This window comes from Carcharodon carcharias, chromosome 19 (assembly GCF_017639515.1).
Source record: "Carcharodon carcharias isolate sCarCar2 chromosome 19, sCarCar2.pri, whole genome shotgun sequence".
Lineage (NCBI taxonomy): Eukaryota > Metazoa > Chordata > Chondrichthyes > Lamniformes > Lamnidae > Carcharodon > Carcharodon carcharias.
The window spans coordinates 107,052,541-107,073,154 of NC_054485.1; the positions used below are offsets into that span (position 1 = coordinate 107,052,541).

At 44.0% G+C, this 20,614-nt stretch overlaps 1 protein-coding gene across 1 annotated transcript; it reads left to right on the forward strand.

Moving 5' to 3' along the window:
* The first annotated feature begins 235 nt into the window (after positions 1-235).
* Positions 236-20,521, forward strand: LOC121291318 (zinc-binding protein A33-like). Its single transcript, XM_041212390.1, has 10 exons — positions 236-646; positions 737-823; positions 924-1,034; positions 2,136-2,296; positions 4,637-4,659; positions 5,083-5,560; positions 11,015-11,060; positions 14,759-14,926; positions 16,048-16,116; positions 20,507-20,521. The coding sequence occupies exons 1-10, from the start codon at positions 236-238 to the stop codon at positions 20,519-20,521; spliced, it is 1,569 nt and encodes a 522-aa protein (XP_041068324.1).
* Positions 20,522-20,614: the final 93 nt, after the last annotated feature.

A 20,614-nucleotide genomic window follows, 5' to 3' on the forward strand; every position in this document is an offset into this window, starting at 1 on the left:
ATGAAAGTTTTCCCTCTGAAAATAGCTAGAGCTGGAGAAAATTCTTATATTTCAACTCTTTCTTGGACTCGAACGCAAGTTCTGTCGAAGGGTCATGAGGACTCGAAACGTCAACTCTTTTCTTCTCCGCCGATGCTGCCAGACCTGCTGAGTTTTTCCAGGTAATTCTGTTTTTGTTTTGGATTTCCAGCATCCGCAGTTTTTTTGTTTTTATCAGGAAGTACTGATTGTGAATATGGCTTCCAGACAGCCGGACGAGAGTTTCACGGAAGATTTAATTTGTCCCATTTGTCTTGATTTCTTCACTGACCCGGTTTCACTGGAGCGTGAACACAACTTCTGCCGCTCCTGTATCACCCAGTGTTGGGAGAAGAAGGGGATAAACTCCTGCCCGGAATGTAGAGAGGAGTTTCCGGAAAGAAACCTCAGAGGCAGTCGGGTCTTAGCGAATCTGGCCGAGAAAGCTCGAAAAGTAAAGCTGGATCCGAAAGAGAAGGAAAGTAAACTTCACTGTGAGGAACATGAGGAAGAGCTGAAGCTGTTTTGTGAAACTGACAAGAAATTGATCTGTGTGATTTGTAGAGATTCGCGGGAACACAGAAAGCACCGCTTCATGCAGATTAAAGAAGCTGTTGGAATGTACAAGGTAAGAGGGAACAGTTTTGATCATCTGATTATTTGATCACATTTTCATGGTCTCACGCTTTTATTTTCTGATTTTCTGTCCCAATCCCAGGATCGGGTGAAATCTTCCTTCGATTCTCTCACAGAAGAAATCGGCGGTTCTAGAAATGGAGCAGCAGCAGAAACAGAAGATTTCCCAAATTAGGGTAAAGTCTCCCTGTGCTGATTTTCTGGGATCTCGGTTAGTTTTGTTCCCTATATTGCGGGACATTAATTATGTTTTACATTTCATTTGGTAGAAACAGTCGAGCAGTCTGCAGACCCACATCACATTCGAGTTCACTAAAATGCACCAGATTCTCACTGAGAAGGAGCAGCGTTTAATCCGAGATCTCAGGGAAGAAGAGAGGGTTCTGGAACCAATGGAGAAAAACCTTTGAGAGATTCAAGAGAATTTAAATTATATTGAGGAGAAACTCTCCAAGTTGCAGAAACAGATGGAACAAGAAGATGGAGTGACATTTCTTACGGTGGGTTATTATCTTTGAATTTAGTTCAGTAAGAACGAAGTCACATTACGATGGGTGATGGTTTTGAAATAAATGAAACTTTTCTCAATAACTTGGAATTGATTGAAACAAATAGGTTGGGTTGTCTATTCCGGGGCAAAGCTATTATTATCACTGAACCGATCGGTCACCCACAATATCTACAGAATCAGAGGAATAACTGTCACATCCCGGAGAATGATCTTCATTCGCAGCTTTTCTTTCTCTCTGTGTTGCTCAAATTTAACATCCTTCTGAAACTGACATCGCAATCCGATTACAATGTGGGTGTGCCCGGTATGCTGAGTGTGGGAGTGACTGTGCCTGTGGCTGGGACTGATGCTCATTTCTCGAACCTGATTCACCAGTCGAATTTTTCAGCTATATCCTGTTTCTGTCAGATGCATTTACCATATTTCTGCTGCCTGTTTTGAGATACCAGCTGTACAATGATTGGCTAACTTCTTTGAGCATTTTGATGAGATAACAGAGAGGCTGGATTAGGGAAGTGCAGTTGCTTTTGCTACCTGGATTTTCAAAAGGCAGATCATATTAACTCATGTGGGACGTGATAGCAAAACTGAAGCTCGTAAAATAAAAGGGGGGCTGTAACAGCAAAGATACAACATTGACCAAGGGAGAGAAAACAGAGCTGTGTGGAATGGCTGTTTTTTCAGGCTCGGTGGATGTTTACAGTGGGACAAAGCCAGAAAATACTGCAAATCCACAGCAGCTCTGGCAGAATCTCTGGAGCGAGGAACAGAGTTAAAGTTTCAGATCGTGACCTTGATCATTTAGTTCTGTTTTCCTCTCCACAGATGCTGTCAGAGCGGCTGAGTGTTTCCAGCAGTTTTTGTTTTTATTTCAGATTTCCAGCATGCGCGGTACTTTCCTTTTGTATTCGGTCTACAGTGGTGTTCCCCAAGGTTAGGCACTCGTACCCATATCATGTGACACATTAAGGATTTGGGAGTACACATCGCAATTTCAAAATCTGCAGCTGGCACGAAATTTGGAAGATTAATTTTAAACCGTGGAGAAGTTAGTAACAAACTTGCAGAGGACAATACACGGGTTGTTGGAATAGGCGAACACGTGGAAGCTGAAATTCAACACAGGAATTTGTGAGACGATGCAGTTAGCAAGAATAAGGAGAGACAGTACAACCTAAGTGGGACAATTTTAAAGCGGAACACACGAACGGAGAGACCCGGGTGTGTTTGTGCACATACCTTTGAAGAGGGCAGGACAGGTTAACATTGTAGTTAATAAAGAATATGGAATTCTGGTCTTTATAAAAAGAGGCACAGTGTAGAAAAGCCACGAGGTTATACTAAACTGGTATAAAATACTAGTTTGGCCAGAGCTGGAGGATTATTTCCCATTCTGCGCACTCAATTTTAAGAGAGAGAGAGCTGAAGGTTTTGGACACGGTACAGAAGTGACTTGTTAAAGTGATTTCAGGAATGAAGGGTTACTGTTATATCAATAGGCTGGGGAAGCTGGGCTTATTCTCCTTAGAGCAGAGGTGTTTGAAATATTGACACGTTAAGATGGAATAAATGAAGAGAAGCCTTTTCAATGGGACTGACTGAAGGGCTGATAAGCAGAGGGCACAGAGTTAAGATCATTGGCAAAAGAACCAGGTCGATGAGGGAAGCCTTCTTTATACTTCAGTTATGTGGATACATTGGAGGAACTGGGACTGTTCGCCTTGGAGACGAGAATATTGAGAGGACGAAGTTTCAAATTCACGAGGAGGCTGGACAAAGTGGATGGAGGGAAATTGTTCCCAATGGTGGAAGGGCCGGGAATCAGAGGGCACAGATTTAAAGTCACAGGCGAAAGCAGCAATGAGGACACGAGGAAAGCTTTATTTACGCAGCGAGTGGTTAGGATCTGCAAATCATTCCTTGAGAGTATGCTGAAGGCAGATTCAGCAATGTCTTTCAAAAGGGAATTAGATCATTAACCTGAAAATCAAGAATTTGCAGGGCTCTGAAGAAAAGGTGAAGGGAGCCACGATGGGTGAAATGCTCTTGCAGAGAGTCCGCACTGCCATGATGGGCCCAATGGCCTCATTCTCTGCTGTAATTATTTTTCTATGGTTCGATGATTCTATACAAACAGTACATATGTTTTGGAATGCACTACCTTCAAGCGTGATGGATCCAGGATCTATAGAAACCTTCCAACAGGAATTGGATAAATTCTTGAGGGAGAAAATTGTACTGATATGGGGGAAAGAGGGTGAAAGGGATGAACTGGATTCCTCTTCAAAAGGACGAACACAGACGGGATAGATTGAATGACTCTATATTGAATGACTCTATATTTGATAAACTATTCTATGATTCTGTGAATGACAAAGACTTCTGTGGCACAGAGACAAGTCATTCAGCCCAATCAGTCTATGCTGGTGTTTATGATCCACAGGATTATCCTCCCACCTTATTGTCTCTCACCCTTTTGACATAACCTACTGTTTCTTCCTCTAATATAGATTTATGTAGCTTCATTATAATATTCTCTAACTCCACTGTGTTACTAACTTCAACTGCTCCATATCATAGAGAATTCCATTTGCTCTTCAGTCAGCAAAGGAGTTTTCCTTGAATTCCCATTGGATTTATTAGCTTTTTTATTCATTCACGGGATGTGGGCGTTGCTGGCTAGACCAGCATTTATTACTCACCCCTAAGAAGGTGGTGATGAGCTGCCTTCTTGAAGCACTACAGTCCATGTGGTTGGATACATCCACAATGCTGTTAGAGAGGGAGCACCAGGGAAGGGCGGTGGTAGTTGGGGGGGTGGGGGGTTGATGGCGGAGCAGGCTCGAGGGGCCAAGCGGCCTACTCCTGCTCCCAATTCGTATGTTCGCAATTTATGACCCAGCGACAGTGAAGGAACGGCGAAACATTTCCAAGCCAGGATGATGAGCAGCTTGGAGGGGAACTGCTCTGTGACTGCTCTGTGCGTGTTGCCGCTAGCTTTGGACTCCGCCACAAGTGGAAATTGTTCCCTCTGTCTAACCCATGAAAAAACCTGCTAATTTGGAAAACCTTTATCCGGTCACCTCTCAATCTTAGCCGTTCTGGAAGAAAACGTCCAAATCCGTTCTGCCCTTGTTTACAGCTATACCCTCTCAGTTTGATTAATTCAGGGATTTGGGAGCGATTAGCAAGCTCAGTGTTTATCGCCCATTCTTAGTTGCTATTGAGAAGCTGTTGGTGAGCCTCCTCCTTGAGCCGCTGCAGTCTGTGCAGTGCAGCTAAAGCCAGAGCATCGCCAGAACCTCAACCCACTGACACTGAAAGAAGGGCAACAGATTTCATTTCCCTGTCGGTTGCCGAGGTTGCCGCCGGGTGGTCCGTCCAGTTTCATTGTTATTAGAATTTATTAATTCCTGCTTTCTGGACATAGACAGCATGTCCCTGTCCACTCATGTGTTTTGTTTATTTTAGGAGGAATCTTGTCGGCCAAGGAGGTAAGACATGTTTTATTGTTTAATGGTTAACGCATCAGTATTTTCACTTAGTTTCTTGCCTTTTAATTTATTTCAGTAACTAATCCAAATATTACAATTGACAGTCTTCTAGTGCAATATCACATCTTTAAGTGCTTATCCTTGTATAAAACGAAATCATCTCATTCTTATGATTTAAGGCTGTCCCAACGTAACTAGTAGTTTGTGAAATCTTTGTGGAATACACTGACAGCTCCGGAAGAGAATGTGACATGTGCCGGCGGCCGCAGTGCGGATCCGCAACTAATTCCAGAACCCGGAGCCTTTCAAAAGTCCCGGAGTTCCCAGGAATCTCCCGAGTGAGCTCTTTAAAAAGGAAGGAGTTTGGATAAATGACAGCACGAAACTAAATCACTGACTGTGTTATTTTAACTTTCCCCCCAGCTCCAGCCTCTCTGACTCTGGATCCGGACACAGCGAATTCCCGGCTCATCCTGTCTGAGGACCGGACCAGTGTGAGACTCGTAGACAAACAGCAGCCGCTCCCTGACACCCCGGAGAGGTTTGATTACTGGTTCTGTGCCCTGGGATCAGAGGGATTCACATCAGGGAGACATTACTGGGAGGTGGAGGTGGGGAACAAGACTGAGTGGGGTTTGGGAGTGACCCGAGAGTCTGCCGAGAAGAAAGAGGGAATTGATCTGAGACCTGAGGCCGGAAACTGGACTGTGTGGTTCAGGCGCGTTCATGGTTACGCTGCTGGAACCAGCCCGGGCACCCTCCTCACCCCGAGTGTGAATCCCCGGAAGATCGGGGTTTTCCTGGACTATGAGGGTGGACAGGTGTCATTTTACAATGCGGACAACATGTCCCATCTCCACACTTTCACCCACAATTTCACTGAGAGAATCTTCCCCATCTTCCACCCGGGGCCAAATGACGGCGGAAGAAATTCCGCACCACTGACAATTCATACGATTAAAGGTCACTAACAGACCCATCCCATAATTTCACCCCCCCCCCTCCCTGCCTCCTGCCAGCTGTAAACTGCTCAGTTACAGGTGGTGCTGATGGGTCGAATGTTACCTGAGGTCAGGGCGGGTACAGCCCAGTGACAATGTCTTGTTGGGGATATTTGTTTTGTTTAATGGGTGCTGATGAACAAACTCATCGGAATATAGGAACAGGGGAGGCCATTCAGCCCCGCGAGGCTATTTTGCCTTTCAATCAGATCCTGTATTTTAATTCCACACACGCTTTGGTTCTATATCTCTGAATTCCCTCACCAAACCAACCTATGTTTAGACAGTTTCAGTTGACCTCCAGACTCAACAGCCTTTTAGGAAAGAGAGTTCCAGATTTCCACCAGCTTTCGTGTGAAGAAATGTTTTCTCACATCCATGGAACAGCCTGGCTCTAATTTGCAGATTCTGGTCCTTGTTCTGGACTCCCCCCAACTAGCAGAAACAATTCAAAAACAGAATTACCTGGAAAAACTCAGCAAGTCTGGCAGCATCGGCAGAGAAGAAAAGAGTTGATGTTTCGAGTCCTCATGACCCTTCGACAGAACTAGGTGAATTCCAGGAAGGGGTGAAATATAAGCTGGTTTAAGGTGGTGGGGGTGGGGGGGTGGGGGGGGGGGGTGTGGGTTGGGTGGGTTGGGTAGGGGGAGAGAAGTGGAGGGGGGTGGTGTGGTTGTAGGCAAAAGCAGTGATAGAAGCAGATCATCAAAAGATGTCACAGACAACAGAACAAAAGAACACATAGGTGTTGAAGTTGGTAATATTATCTAAACGAATGTGCTAATTAAGAATGGATGGTAGGGCACTCAAGGTATAGCTCTAGTGGGGGTGGGGGGAGCATAAAAGATTTAAAATATTTAAAAATAATGGAAATAGTTGGGAAAAAGAAAAATCTCTATAGTTTATTGGAAAAAAACAAAAGGAAGGGGGAAGAAACAGAAAGGGGGTGGGGATGGAGGAGGGAGGTCAAGACCTAAAGTTGTTGAATTCAATATTCAGTCCGGAAGGCTGTAAAGTGCCTAGTCGGAAGATGAGATGTTGTTCCTCCAGTTTGCGTTGGGCTTCACTGGAACAATGCAGCAAGCCAAGGACAGACATGTGGGCAAGAGAGCACGGTGGAGTGTTGAAATGGCAAGCGAAAGGCAGGTTTGGGTCATTCTTGCAGACAGACCGCAGGTGTTCTGCAAAGCGGTCGCCCAGTTTACATTTGGTCTCTCCAATGTAGAGGAAACCGCATTGGGAGCAACGAATGCAGTAGACTAAGTTGGGGGAAATGCAAGTGAAATGTTGCTTCACTTGAAAGGAGTGTTTGGGCCCTTGGACGGTGAGGAGAGAGGAAATGAAGGGGCAGGTGTTACATCTTTTGTGTTGGCATGGGGTGGTGCCATAGGTGGGGGTTGAGGAGTAGGGGGTGATGGAGGAGTGGACCAGGGTGTCCCGGAGGGAACGATCCCTATGGAATGCCGACAATGGGGGTGAAGGGAAGATGTGTTTGGTTGTGGCATCATGCTGGAGTTGGCGGAAATGGCGGAGGATGATCCTTTGAATGCGGAGGCTGGTGGGATGATAAGTGAGGACAAGGGGGACCCTATCATGTTTCTGGGAGGGAGGAGAAGACATGAGGGCGGATGCTCGGGAGATGGGTCGGACGCGGTTGAGGACACTGTCAACGACCGTGGGTGGAAATCCTCGGTTAAGGAAGAAGGAGGACATGTTAGAGGAACTGTTTTTGAGGGTAGCATCATCGGAACAGATGCGACGGAGGCGAAGGAACTGAGAGAATGGGATTTAGTCCTTACAGGAAGCGGGGTGTGAGGAGCTGTAGACAAAGTAACTGTGGGATTCGGTAGGCTTGTAATGGATATTGGTGGACAGTCTATCACCAGAGATTGAGACAGAGAGGTCAAGGAAGGGAAGGGAAGTGTCAGAGATGGACCACGTGAAAATGATGGAGGGGTGGAGATTGGGAGCAAAATATAGTGTATGTCACTAAGCACAAAATCAGTACCATTATGGCCACCGTTGGACTAGGTGTTCCCTTACTGTTGAATTATTGGCTAATTCATGCGCAACACTTGGTTCAGGAACATATTGTTGTGGAAAACCATCTCGAATGCAATTAAGAAGCTCGCTGCCTTTGGCCCTTGAACTGTTTTGCTTCTCCCATGTCCACATAATTACTCTGTTTTTGCAAAAGTTTCTTTGATCTCCATTTGTCTTCCGTTTCTTTACCAATGCCCCTGCAGCTCTATAAACAACCTTTCATTTCCTCAATACTACCCATAACGATACTACTGCCTGTTCAACCTTCCTGCTATCCCCACTTTTTACTGCATCGCTCGTGACTCATCAATATGGCTACACCTCTCATTTCCCATTTCGCTGTTCTTTCTAAAGACTTCATAGCCGGGAGTATTTATCTCGCAGTCGTCCCCAGCTTGCAACCAGATCTCAATGATGGTCACTATATCATAGCCTTTTAGCCGAGTTTGGTGTCTAATTCACGTGGTTTATTTGCTATGCTACGCGCAATAGCATTTAGAACTTTTAACTAGGCAGTAGCCCCTCTCCTGCCATTCTGTCCAGATTGTTTGACATGCGCTTTAACCACTTGCATTCCTTGATCTTGTTGCTTCTGTGAAAAGTTGGTCAGTTATTTTGTTATTATTTTCTATATTTTTCTGAATCTGTAGTACTTATATTCGCTTTAACGCAATTTAGGATCTGGTCTTCGCTCAATCCTTTTTTAAGGGTACTCTAATATTTGCTTCTGTTTGAACTGAACAATGTTGGAAATCCACAGGTCAGTCATCAGCTGCGGAGATAGAAGCCAGGTTAACATTCCGGGTATAAACCCTGGATCTGAACTGAGAGCTGAAAAGTCAGCAAGGATCTATGTAGAGCTGTGGGAAAGAAGGAGGGGGAGTGAGGAGAGAAATAGATGGTGAATTGTGGAGAGGGAGTTAGTGGGCAGAGTGAGCTGTGAACTGCAGGAACCCGGGCGGCCAGGCTGGGAGCTGCTGCCTGTAATATTGTTCCACAGGCGGAAGGTGAAGATATATCGCCAGATATCAGAAGGATTCCAGCTTGTAGTTTCTTCCTCCCAGGTGTGGGGGGACTATGAGCTTCACTCACTCTGAGACCAGGGGGTGTCCAACATGCAGTTTCACCGCCATCTGATCCCCCGGGGTTTTCTTCCTCCATTCTCCCGCCTTTCTCATTACTCGAGCTGCTTTCATTTGGCCTCAGTTCCCCAAAGGGCCGCCAGCTTCACTTCTTGAATTAACAACTCCTGAGTCCGTTCTCTGGGTAGTTTTGAGCGCGATTAATGAGCTGAAAGATAAAAGGACGCCCCCATTAGCTGTCTTGCTGTCAGTAAGGTTTACTAGCCGTCAACTTATCAGATGTGCCTACATTTAAACGGTGTTTAACTGCCGAGCAGAGGAGCAGTCCCACTACAGGATGAAGACGGCTGAAGAGTGTCCGGCGAGGTGAGAAGGGGAAACCTCGAGTTCGGGAGTGGGACATGGCTCAGATCCCCGGGAAGTACCTGTTTTAGAAAGTTCCATTGTCCAAATTCATCGGTCAGATTTCTTAAAGAAATTCTTGGGCAAGTTGCTTAACAAGCAGTTTACCTATGAGGTGAATTCCGCGGGACGGGTATAATTGTTTCAGGATTTGAGCTGACATTCCTGCTGAAAACAGATGTTTCATCTTACAATCCAGATGCTGATAATTCATTTTCCATTTGCTCTTCATAATAAAGCGCACCTTGGACATTAATAGATCCTCCCTCGCTGTAAATTACTAAATTACTTCAATCAAGTCTTCTCCTATAATATTACGAATTAGGAGCAGGAGTAGGCCACAGGGTACCTCGGCCTTGCTTCATCATTCAATAAGGTCATGGCTGATCTGATTGTAACCTCAACCCCACATTCCTGCCTAACCTCCATAACCTTTCATCCCCTTGTTAATTAAGAATCTATCTAGATCTGCCTTAAATATATTCAAAGACCCTGCTTTTGAGGAAGAAGTTTCCAAAGACTCACAACCCCCTGAGAGAAAAAACTCTCCTCATCTCTGTCCTAAACGAGCAACCCCTTATTTTTACAGTGACCCCTAGTTCTAGATTCCCCCACAAGAGGAAACCTCTCCACGTTCACCCTGCCAAGACAGCTCAGGATCTTAAAGGTTTCAATTAAGTTGCCTCTTACTCTTCTAAATTCCAGTGGATACAAGCCTAACCTGTCCAGCCTTTCCTCATAAGACAACCCACCATGCCTTGTATTACTCTAGTAAACCTTCTCTGAACTGCTTCTAATACATTTACATCTTTCTTTAAATAAGGTGACCAGTACTGTATGCAACATTCCAGATGTGGTCTCACCAATGCCCTGTACAACTGAAGCATAACCTCCCTACTTTTGTAATCAATCCCGCTCACAGTTAGTTATAACATTCTATTAACTTTGCTAATTACCTGCTGTACCTGCATACTAACCTTCTGTGATTCATGCATTAGGATACCCAGACCTCTCTGAATCTCAGAGCTCTGCAATCTCTCACTATTTAGATAATAAGCTTCTTTTTCTATTTTCCCTGCCAAAATGAACAATTTCACATCTGCCCACATTATACTTCACTTGTCAGACCTTCGCTCACTTACATAACCTCTCTATGTCACTTTGTAGTGTCCTTACATCCTCTTCACAATTTACTTTCTGACCTATCTTTGTGATGTTAGCAAATTTAACAACCATTCCTTCAGTCCCTTCATCCAATTCATTTCTATAAATTGAAAAATGTTGAGGCCGCAGCACTGATCCCTGTGGCACACCACTCATCATATCCTGCCAATCTGAAAAAGACCCACTTATGTCAACTCTCTGCTTCCTGTTAACTAACCACTCTTCTATCAATGCCAATATGTTGCCCCCTATACAATGAGCTTTTATTTTCTGCAATAACCTTTGATGTGGCACTTTATCAAATGCCTTCTGGAAATCTAAGTTCTGTACATCCACCAGTTCCCCTTTATCCACAAGTCACGAGACTCCTTCAAAGAACTCAATAAATTGGTAAACATGATTCCCCTTTTACAAAACCATGTTGACTCTGCCTGATTGCCTTGATTTTTTCTAAGTGCCCTGTTATAACATCTTTAATTATAGCTTCTAACATTTCCCCTATGACTGATGTTAAGCCAACTGTAGTTTCCTGCTTTCTGTCTCCCTCCTTTTTTGAACAAATCTAATGGAACCTTCCCCGGATCTAGGGAATATTGGAAAATTAAAACTAGTGCATCAACTATCTCACTAGCTACTTCTTTCAAGACCTTAGGGTGAAGTCCATCAAGTGCTGGGGATTTGTCAGCCCACAGCCCCAACAATTTGCTCAATACCACTTCCCTGGCGATTGTAATTTTCCCGAGTTGCTCCCTCCCTTCCAGTTCCTGATTTACAGCTATGTTACTTGTGGCCTCTATAGTTTCCTTATGTTCCATTATCAATTCCCCAGGCACACTCTCCACAGGATCAATGCTCACTTTGTTAACTCTTTTCTTATTTAAATATCTATGGCAATTCTTACTATCTGTTTTTATATTTCTAGCTAGATTTTTTTCATGCTCTAATTTTTCCCTCCTTATTAACCTTTTTGTCATTCTTTGCTGTCCTTTACATTCTTTCCAATCTTCTGATCTGCCACCCGTCTTTGCATAATTATATGTGTTTTCTTTAAGTTTGCCATTGTCTTTAACTTTTTTTGTTAACCACAGATGGTGGGCTCTCCCTTGGAATTTTTCTTTCTCATTGGAATGTATCTATTCTGTGTATTCTGAAATATCCCTTTAAACGTCTGCTACTGAACCTCTATTCATCAATCCCTTAACCTTTGTACTGAACAAAATATTGTGAGGGAGACCAGAGGCTAAAAGGGTGGAATAACTCACATAGTTAAAATTTACCTTTGCTGTGAGACACTTAAATTTGGCACAATCTAAAGGTGTGGTTTCATGTTAACTGTAGACATGCTGCTGGAAAGATTAGCTGGAGATACGATACCACTTTAGTTAACCACTTTAGTTTATCAACAGTGGGCTAGCAACTTTCACACTCCCTCTGGCAGCTTAGGGACATAAGTGTCAGGACGTGCTCCACATTATGCCACCTGTTGAAATTGCAGCTACATGGCAGGGCAGTGAAATGATATTCAATGGAGAGAAGAGCTTCATCTTTAGATATTGGGCCTCAGGCTCAGTGTATTGCCACTGCTGAGATTCCGTGACCTGATGGCGTTCCTGGCCAAGTAGTGAAGTAGGGAAATGATTTAGAGGGAGTCGGTAGGTGAGGGATAGTGAACCGCATATAGAGAATCCCGTGATGGGGACAGGGAGGGAGAGGTGATGGGGAGAGGGTGAGGGTTGTGATGGGAGATGGCCGGGGCTGTCATGGGATCGGGTGTGAGCAATGAACTGGAAGGACCCAGCATGGTTTGTGTGGTTCGGCGCCTGGTAGTGGAGCCTGGTGAAGGGGTTGTGCACTGTCTGGCAGTAATTTCATGTAGTTATTTTTCTGTTCTGTGGATAATCATTGTGTTAGCCACTTTCACCTGTATTATGGTGACCTGGCACTGGCTGCAAGAAGAGTAGCAGTATATTATAAAGGTTGCTAATATAGGCACCAGGCCCATATTTACTGATGCAGACAGGCCTGTTTCAGTTATGCCTCCAGGGAGCCTTTATTAGTTACTTTACCAATATGGCAGATAGCAGAATTCTGGTCTGTAAGATGTCCTCTCTACACCAGCACTATGTATGGGAGCAGCAATATAAGATTTCCTGGCACTGGTTTCCAGATATGCTCCAGCTCATGCTTTAAGTATAAATATTTTGTGAAACTTTGTGCAGAATGCAATGAATTAGGTGCAAGTCTTTATGGTCTAGGGGTTAAGAGGTTTGTGTAGAGCAGAGGAAGGATAGCGTGGTATAGTGGATTGTACGCTAAGAGAACGCGCCTGATTTCCCTTCCATCCATTTCAATAGGAATTCATATTCAGTTCTGTTGCCAATGCTTGTTCTGTACCCTAAAAAAAGGAAGACTCGAAAGATTTGGATTTAAAGAACAGCTTTCATGAGCACAGGACGTCCTGGTGCGCATCAGTCACTGAGGTACAGGTGAAGTGTATTTTCTGTTGTAATGTAGGAGACACGGCAGCCAATTTGTGCCCCACATATCCCACAAACAATGATGCGATAATGACCATGCAATCTGCAGCTGTGATATTCATTGAGGGATAAATATTTATTAGAACAACAGGGACACTTCCTCTGCTCTTCTTTGAAATATCACCATTGATTATTTATGTCAACTTGAGAGGGCAGACAGGGCCTCGGTTTCATGGTTTACACAAGAGTTTCAGCCTTTTAATTCTGTGCTCCAAGTCCTGGAGTGAGATGTGAACATCAAACCCTGATGCAGAAGCAAGAGTGCTGACAACTGAGCTATAACTTCCTTGCTGCTCCCTGTCCAGGTGATGTGAACTGCCGGATGGTAATGACTAAAATCTGACCAATGTTGAATATGGTGACAGAGGAGGATATAAGATCTACAAAGTGGTGAACAGCTTATTACAAATCTCAGTGATCGCTCCTCTACTCTCCTCCTTTTGTCTTCCCTCTTTCCCCAGCCTTTGCACACTGCTTTCTCGTCAGAGTCTGATTCTGGGTGTAAAACAAATCGTCAGAGACTGTCATTTCTCTTTGGAAATACAATGCAATATCATCCAGATGTTACCACGCTTCCAGTGACTCGAGTGATCTGTGCCTGGGAACCTGGGATGAATCCATCCACAGACACACAGCAGCAGATTCAATCAGGAACCATTGCAACTGATCAGACCTTCCAGGCAGCTCCCTGGTATTTACAGCACTTTGTGTTTTACTGTGAGCAGCAATACTTTTCATTACAATTCAGTCATGGACCACAAAATTACTCACTGATTCTCCAGAGGGTTTGTAGTAAAGATGATTTTACACACCCAAGGGCATTACACATTAGGAAGGAAGTCAAGAACTTGGAGAGAGCACAGAGGAGGTTTGCCGGGATGATGCCAGGGTTAAGGATTTCAGTTATGTGAAGAGATTGGAAAAGCTGGGATTGATCTCCTTAGAGCAGAGAAGGCTATGGTGGATCAAATACATGGATTGAAAATCATGATGAGATTTGATAGAGAAAATAGGAAGAAACTGTTTTCTCTGGAAAGTGAGTCAGGAACCGGAGGTCAGAACTTGAGTATCATTGACAGAAGAAGTGGGGGGGTAATGAGGAGAAACTTTTAAAGCTTCTTTGAAAATTTCTGGTGATCTGGAATGACCTGAGTCCCTGTGGATGGAGATTCTCATGAACTTTCCAAAGGCCAATTGCGCGTGCACTTGAAGGGAAATAAATTACAGGGTTCTGACGAAAAATCAGAAATGTGGGGACTAAATGGAACAGAGCTTTCAAAGAGCCAGCATAGGCACGATGGGCTGAATGGCCTCCTGCCTGGTAAGATTTTATGCTTTTAAGGAAGAATTGAAATCTTGATCCCCGCCCATCTCTCCAATCCCTATTTCTTTCTAGCCATCGCACCACTGCTAACCCTCCAAGAACCTCTCTCCCGTTTGGGTTCAATAATTCACCTGCCATCCTCTAACCCTGTAGGGTGCCCTCACTTTGGCCATCCAGTCTGAATATCGATTGGGCGAGCACAGGAATATTTCTGTGAAGTTCATCTGAAATCAGAGGTTCATCACAACGGACAGGAACATTGAAACTGAAAGTGGTTTGAATCAGGAAGTGCTGAGTGTGAGCATGGCTTCCAGACTGCAGGAGGAGAGTTTGATCGAGGGTTTAAATTGTCCAATTTGTCTTGATTTCTTCACCGATCCGGTTTCACTGGAGTGTGAACACAACTTCTGCCACTCCTGTATCACCCAGTGTTGTGAAAAGAAGGAGCTAAACTCCTGCCTGGAATGTAGAGAGGAGTTTCCAGAAAGAAACCTCAGAGGCAGTCAGTTCTTAGGGAATCTGGCTAAGAACTCTTGAAAATTAAAGCTAAATCTGAAAGAGAAGGACAGTAAACTTCACTGTGAGGAACATGAGGAAGAGCTGAAGCTGTTTTGTGAAACTGACAAGAAATTGATCTCTGTGATTTGTAGAAATTCACGGGAACACAGAGACCACCGCTTCATACCGATTAAAGAAGCTGTTGGAATGTACAAGGTAAAAGGGAATAGATTTGATCAATTGATTATTTGCTCGCATTTTCATGGTCTAACACTTTCATTTCCCGATTTACTCTCCTAATCCCAGGATCGGGTGAAATCTTCCTTAAATTCTGTTATGATGTGGTAGGTAGTACATGCCAGGCAGACCAAATCTACAAGGGAATCTTGGCCATACTGTCACAACTGTTTTGAAATTTGTATTTATTATGAGATGATTTGTGCACTGAATTCAGAAGTAATGAATCCACCAATAACTTCAGAGATTTTAAAATTACATTGAAACATTTATTAACAAAAGAAAATAATTTAAACACATTTATAAGATTACAGTTGCTTGATATTATAACAAACCCCAAAATTCCTAATCAACCTGACTCCCAACTACACACTCACTTTAAGACAACAATCCAAAATAGATTTTAAATTTAAAGAAGCAATCTAACAAGGTTACCACAGCACCCGCTCAACATTACAATCCAGCTACGATCAGATGGTGTGGTTGTGTGTGCTATGGTGAGTCTGAGAGTATCTATGTGTGGGACTGACGTTGAGGGAATACACAAGTCGAACTTTTCAGTTACACCCTGTTTCTGTCACGTTTTGTTTTACAGTTTTTGGATGAAATATCTGCTGCTTGTTTTGAAATATATTCGATATGGAATGAGTAACTTGTTTGAAGTTTTGATGAGCTGAGAGAGGCTGGATTAGAGCAGTGCAGTTGATGTGGTCACACGAATTTTCAAAAGGCAAATCACATGGTACCATATATTGGGCATGTTAGCAAATTAAAGCTCATAAGATATAAAAGGTGCTAGAGGACCATGTGTGGAAAACTGGTTAATGGAGAGAAAGCAGAGAGCTGTGTTGAATGGCTGTTTTCCCAGTCTTGAGGGATGTTTACAGTGGGATAAAACCAGAAAATGCTGGGGACATTCCGCAGGCTGGACAGCATCTGTGGAGAGAGAAATATAATTAATGTTTCATGTCATAACCTTAATCATTAACTCTGCTTCCCTCACCATAGATGCTCACAGACCTGTTGAGTATTTCCGGCATTTTCTGTTTTTTTTTAAATTTCAGATTTTCAGCATCCACAATATTTTTCTTTTGTATTAGGTTCACAGTAGTGTTCCCCCAGGTTCAGTGCTAGGATTGCTGTTTGTGAAACAGATTGGTGACTTGGAGGTACAGAGGACAATTTCAAAATTTGCAGGTGACTCAAAATTTGAAAGTTTACAAAACAGTGAAGAAGTTGGTGGTAGACTTGAAGAGGATAGAATGTAATAGGAGGACACATGACAGATGAAACCCAACACAGAAAATTGTGAGATGATACTGTTAGGAAGAATTAAAGAAAGGACATCACCAGATAAGTGGCACTATATCAAATTGCTATATCTAGCCAGCAATGCCCATATCCCACAAATGAATAATAATATAAAAAGGCCCTCTTTCTCCTACACTCGATCTGCTTTCCCACCCTGGCCATTGGCCTCAGGGGCCGCCAGCTTCTCTCACTCTGGAAAGGAACAGAAATTAAACATTTCCCCAGCTGCAATAATGCTGGAAATCCACAGGTCAGTCATCAGCTGTGGAGAGAGAAGCCAGGTTGACATTCTGGGTATAAACTCTGGATCTGAACTGGGAGCTGAAATATCAGCAAAGATCTGTGTAGGGCTGGGGGAGAGAAGGGGGAGGGTGAAGAGGGAAATAGATGGTGAATTGTGGAGAGGGAGTTAGTGGGTAGAGTGAGCTGTGAACTGCAGGAATCCGGGTAGCCGGGCAGGGAGCTGCTGCCTGTAATGTTGTTCCACAGGCAGAAGGTGAAGTTACATCGCCAGATTTCAGATGGATTCCAGCTTGTAGTTTCTTCCTCTCAGGGGTGGGGGGACTATGAGCTTCACTCACTCTGAGACCACAGAGTCACCGAATCTTAGACACAGAAGGAGGTCATTCGGCCCATCATGTCTGCTTCAGCTCTCCAAATGAGCATTATGACCTAGTGCCATTGCCCTGCCTTTTCCCCATACCCCTTGCACATCATTTCTATTCAAATAATTATCTAATGCTCTCTTGAATGCCTTGATTGAACCTGCCTCCACCTCACTTCTAGGCAGTGTATTCCAGACCTGAACCACTCACTGTGTGAAAAAGATTTTTCTCACATCACATTTGTTTCTTTTGCAAATCACTTTAAATCGGTGCCCTCTCATTCTTGATCCTTTTATGAGTGGGAACAGCTTCTCCCTGTCTACTCTGTCCAGCCCTCTCATGATTTTGAACATCTCTATCAAATCTCCTCTTAGTCTTCTCCTCTCCAAGGAGAAGTCCCAACTTCTCCAATCTATCCTCATAGCTGAAGTTTCTCATCCCCTTGTACTTCCTGAACCTCTCCTGCACACTCTTCAATGTGTTCCATCCTTCCTATAATTGGTGCCCAGAACTGTACACAATACTTCAGCTGAGGTCCAACGAGTGTCTTATATAAATTCAGTATATCCTCCCTGCGCTTGTACTCTATGCCCCTATTAATAAAGTCCAGGATACTATATGCTTTATTAACTGGTCTCTCCTCCTCTCCCACCACCTCACCTGCCACCTTCAATGATCCATGCACATATACACCCAGGTCTTTCTACTCCTGCACCCCTTCAGAATTTCACCCCTTATTTTATATTGCCTGTCCATGTTCGTCCTTCCAAAATGCATCACCTCACACTTCTCTGCATTGAACTTCATCTACCTATCTGCCCACTCCACTAACTTGTCTATGTCCTCTTGAAGTTCCACACCATCCTCCTCACAGTTCACAACACTCCTAAGCTTTGTATCATCTGCAAACTTTGAAATTATCCCCTGCACTCCAAGATCTAGGTCATTAATGTATATCAGGAAAAGCAAGGGTCCCAATACCAACCCTTGGGGAACTCCACTACAAACCTTCCTCAAGCCCAAAAATTATCCATTGACATCTCTCCTTCCTATTTTTCAGCCAACTTTGTATCCACATTGCTACTGTCCCTCTTATTCCATGGACAATAACTTTTCTCACAAGTCTGTTGTGGGGTGCTGTGTCAAATGCCTTTTGAAAGTCCATGTATACCACATCAACAGCATTACCCTCATCAACCTTTTCTGTTACCTCTTCAAGAAACTTCAGCAAGTTAGTTAAATATGATTTCCCCTTTAGAAACCCATGCTAGCTCTTCCTTATCCATCCATATTGTTTACATGTGACCAGGGGGTGTCCAACACCCAGTTTCACTGCCATCTGATCCCCCTGGATACCTTCCCCATCATGATGGAGAGGTGGTGGTGTAGTGGTATTATCACTGGACTGGTAATCCAAAATCCCAGAGTAATGCTCTGGGGATCCAAGTTTGCATCCCACCATGAATTAAAATTGTTGATTGTCATAAAAACTCATCTGGTTCACTAATGCCCTTTAGGGAAGGAAATCTGCCAACCTTACCAGGCCTGGCCTACATGTAACTCCAGAACAACAGCAATGTGGTTGACTCTTAAAAATGTGCTCTGAACAGGGAAATTAGAAATGGACAATAAATGCTGGCCTAGCCAGCGACGCCCACATCCCACAAATAAATAATAATATAAAAAGGCCCTCTTTCTCCTACACTCGATCTGCTTTCCCACCCTGGCCATTGGCCTCAGGGGCCGCCAGCTTCATTCACTCTGGAAAGGAACCAGAAGAAATTTCCTTGAATTGTATAATCCCTGAGCCTGTTCTGTGATCAGTCTGAGTGAGATGAATGAGCTGAAACAGAAACAATGACAGTCATGCCCTCAATAAGGGTTTCTAACTGTGAATCTCTCAGGCATGTTCCATTTAAATGGTGTGTAACTGCCAGGCAGAGGGAAGTGAATGAAGGTGGCTGAAGAGAATGTCCGGTGAGGTGGGAAATGGAGACCCTGAGTTCACAACTGGGAAGTTACCCTGATCCCGGGAAAAAAATTGGGTTTTGGAAGTTCCTGTGTCCAAATTCATTGGTGGAAGTTCCTGAGGAACACAGGGAGAAATTGCCCGATAGTCAGTTTACCTATGAGGTGAATTCCGTGGGACAGATGTAACTATTCCAGGATCTGAGCCAACATTCCTGCTGAAAACAGATGTTTCATCTTACAAGCCAGATGCTGATAATTCATTTTCCATTTGCTCCTCATAATAGAGCACATTTGGGACATTAATAGGTCCTCCTCGTCTGTAATTTAATAACTGAATTCAATCAAGTCTCCTCCTATAATATTAAACTAAGGAGGGTATTATCACATAGTGGCATTGTGGTATTATCACTGGACTGGTATCCAGAGAGCCAGGGTTCGATGGCAGATGATGATATTTGAATTCAATAAAAATATGGAATTAAAAGTCTGATGATGACCACAAACCCATTATCAATTGCTGTTAAAACCCACCTCGTTCACTAATGTCCTTTAGGGAAGGAAATCTACATCCTTAACTGGTCTGGCCTACATGTGACTCCAGACCCACAGCAATGTGATTGATTTTTAACTGCTTTCTGAACAAGGGAAATTAGGGATGGGCAAAAATGCTAGCCTAGCCAGTGACGCCCACATCCCATGAATGAATAAAAGACATGGAAATAGCTGATTTTAGTTAAAATTTAACATTGATGTGAGATACTCAAAGTGCGATTGACATGAAATTAGTCCCCCTGATAACTAACGATTCCACTGTGGCCGGAAGGATTATCAGGAGGAAAGCAAAATACTGAGAATCCTGGAAATCTGAAATAAAAACAGAGAATACTGGTAAAACCCAGCAGGTCTGACAGCATCTGTGGAGAGAGAAACAAAGTTAACGTTTTGAGTCCATATGACTCTTCAGAGGATGACCTGGACATCAGATAAATAAACTAGTTTGGATTACTATCTCAGCCGTGGGCTGGGAACTTCCACCCTCCCTCTGGAAATTAAGGGGCAGATCTGGGGAGACACAGTCCACTTCTTGCCCCCCCCCCCATTGTTGCAGCCACACAGGCAGGGCAATGGAATGATCTCCAATGGACAGAAAATTGTTATCTTCAGATTTGGGGTGGATTCAACAGACAGGATAGAGAAAGTGATGTAGATAGAGGAGGGAAGGAAATCGGAGAGGTAGGGCTAGTAAACTGGAGATAGAGAGGCTGGAGATTGGGAGAAGAAGGGACAGTGATGGGGTAGGGGAGACAGTAATGGGGAGAGGAAGGGGCAGTGATAAGGAGGTCAGTTATGAGGAGAGGGAGGAGCAATGATGGGGAGGGGGAGGGGCAGTGATGGGGAGAAGGAAGTGGTGATGAGGAGGGGAGAGGCAGTGATGGGGAGTGGGAGGGGCAGTGATGGGGAGTGGGAGGGGCAATCAAGGGGAGCAGGAGGGGCAATGATGGTGATGTGGGCAGTGATGTGGAAATGGACAGGTTTGATATGTGTATCGGCTGTGGCCAGTGAATGGGAAGATCCTGGTATGGATTTTATGTTTCACAATCCAGTATTGGTGCCAGGCAAATGAGCCCTGTACTGTCCTCTGCAATCTCATAATTTTTTTTGTATTCTTCAGGTAAGCATTGTATAGGCCACTTTTGGCTGAATTATGCTGACCTGGCACATAGTGGATGAAGGCCTTCAGTATATTATAATGGGGGTGGAGGGTGGGTGGGGCTGGTGG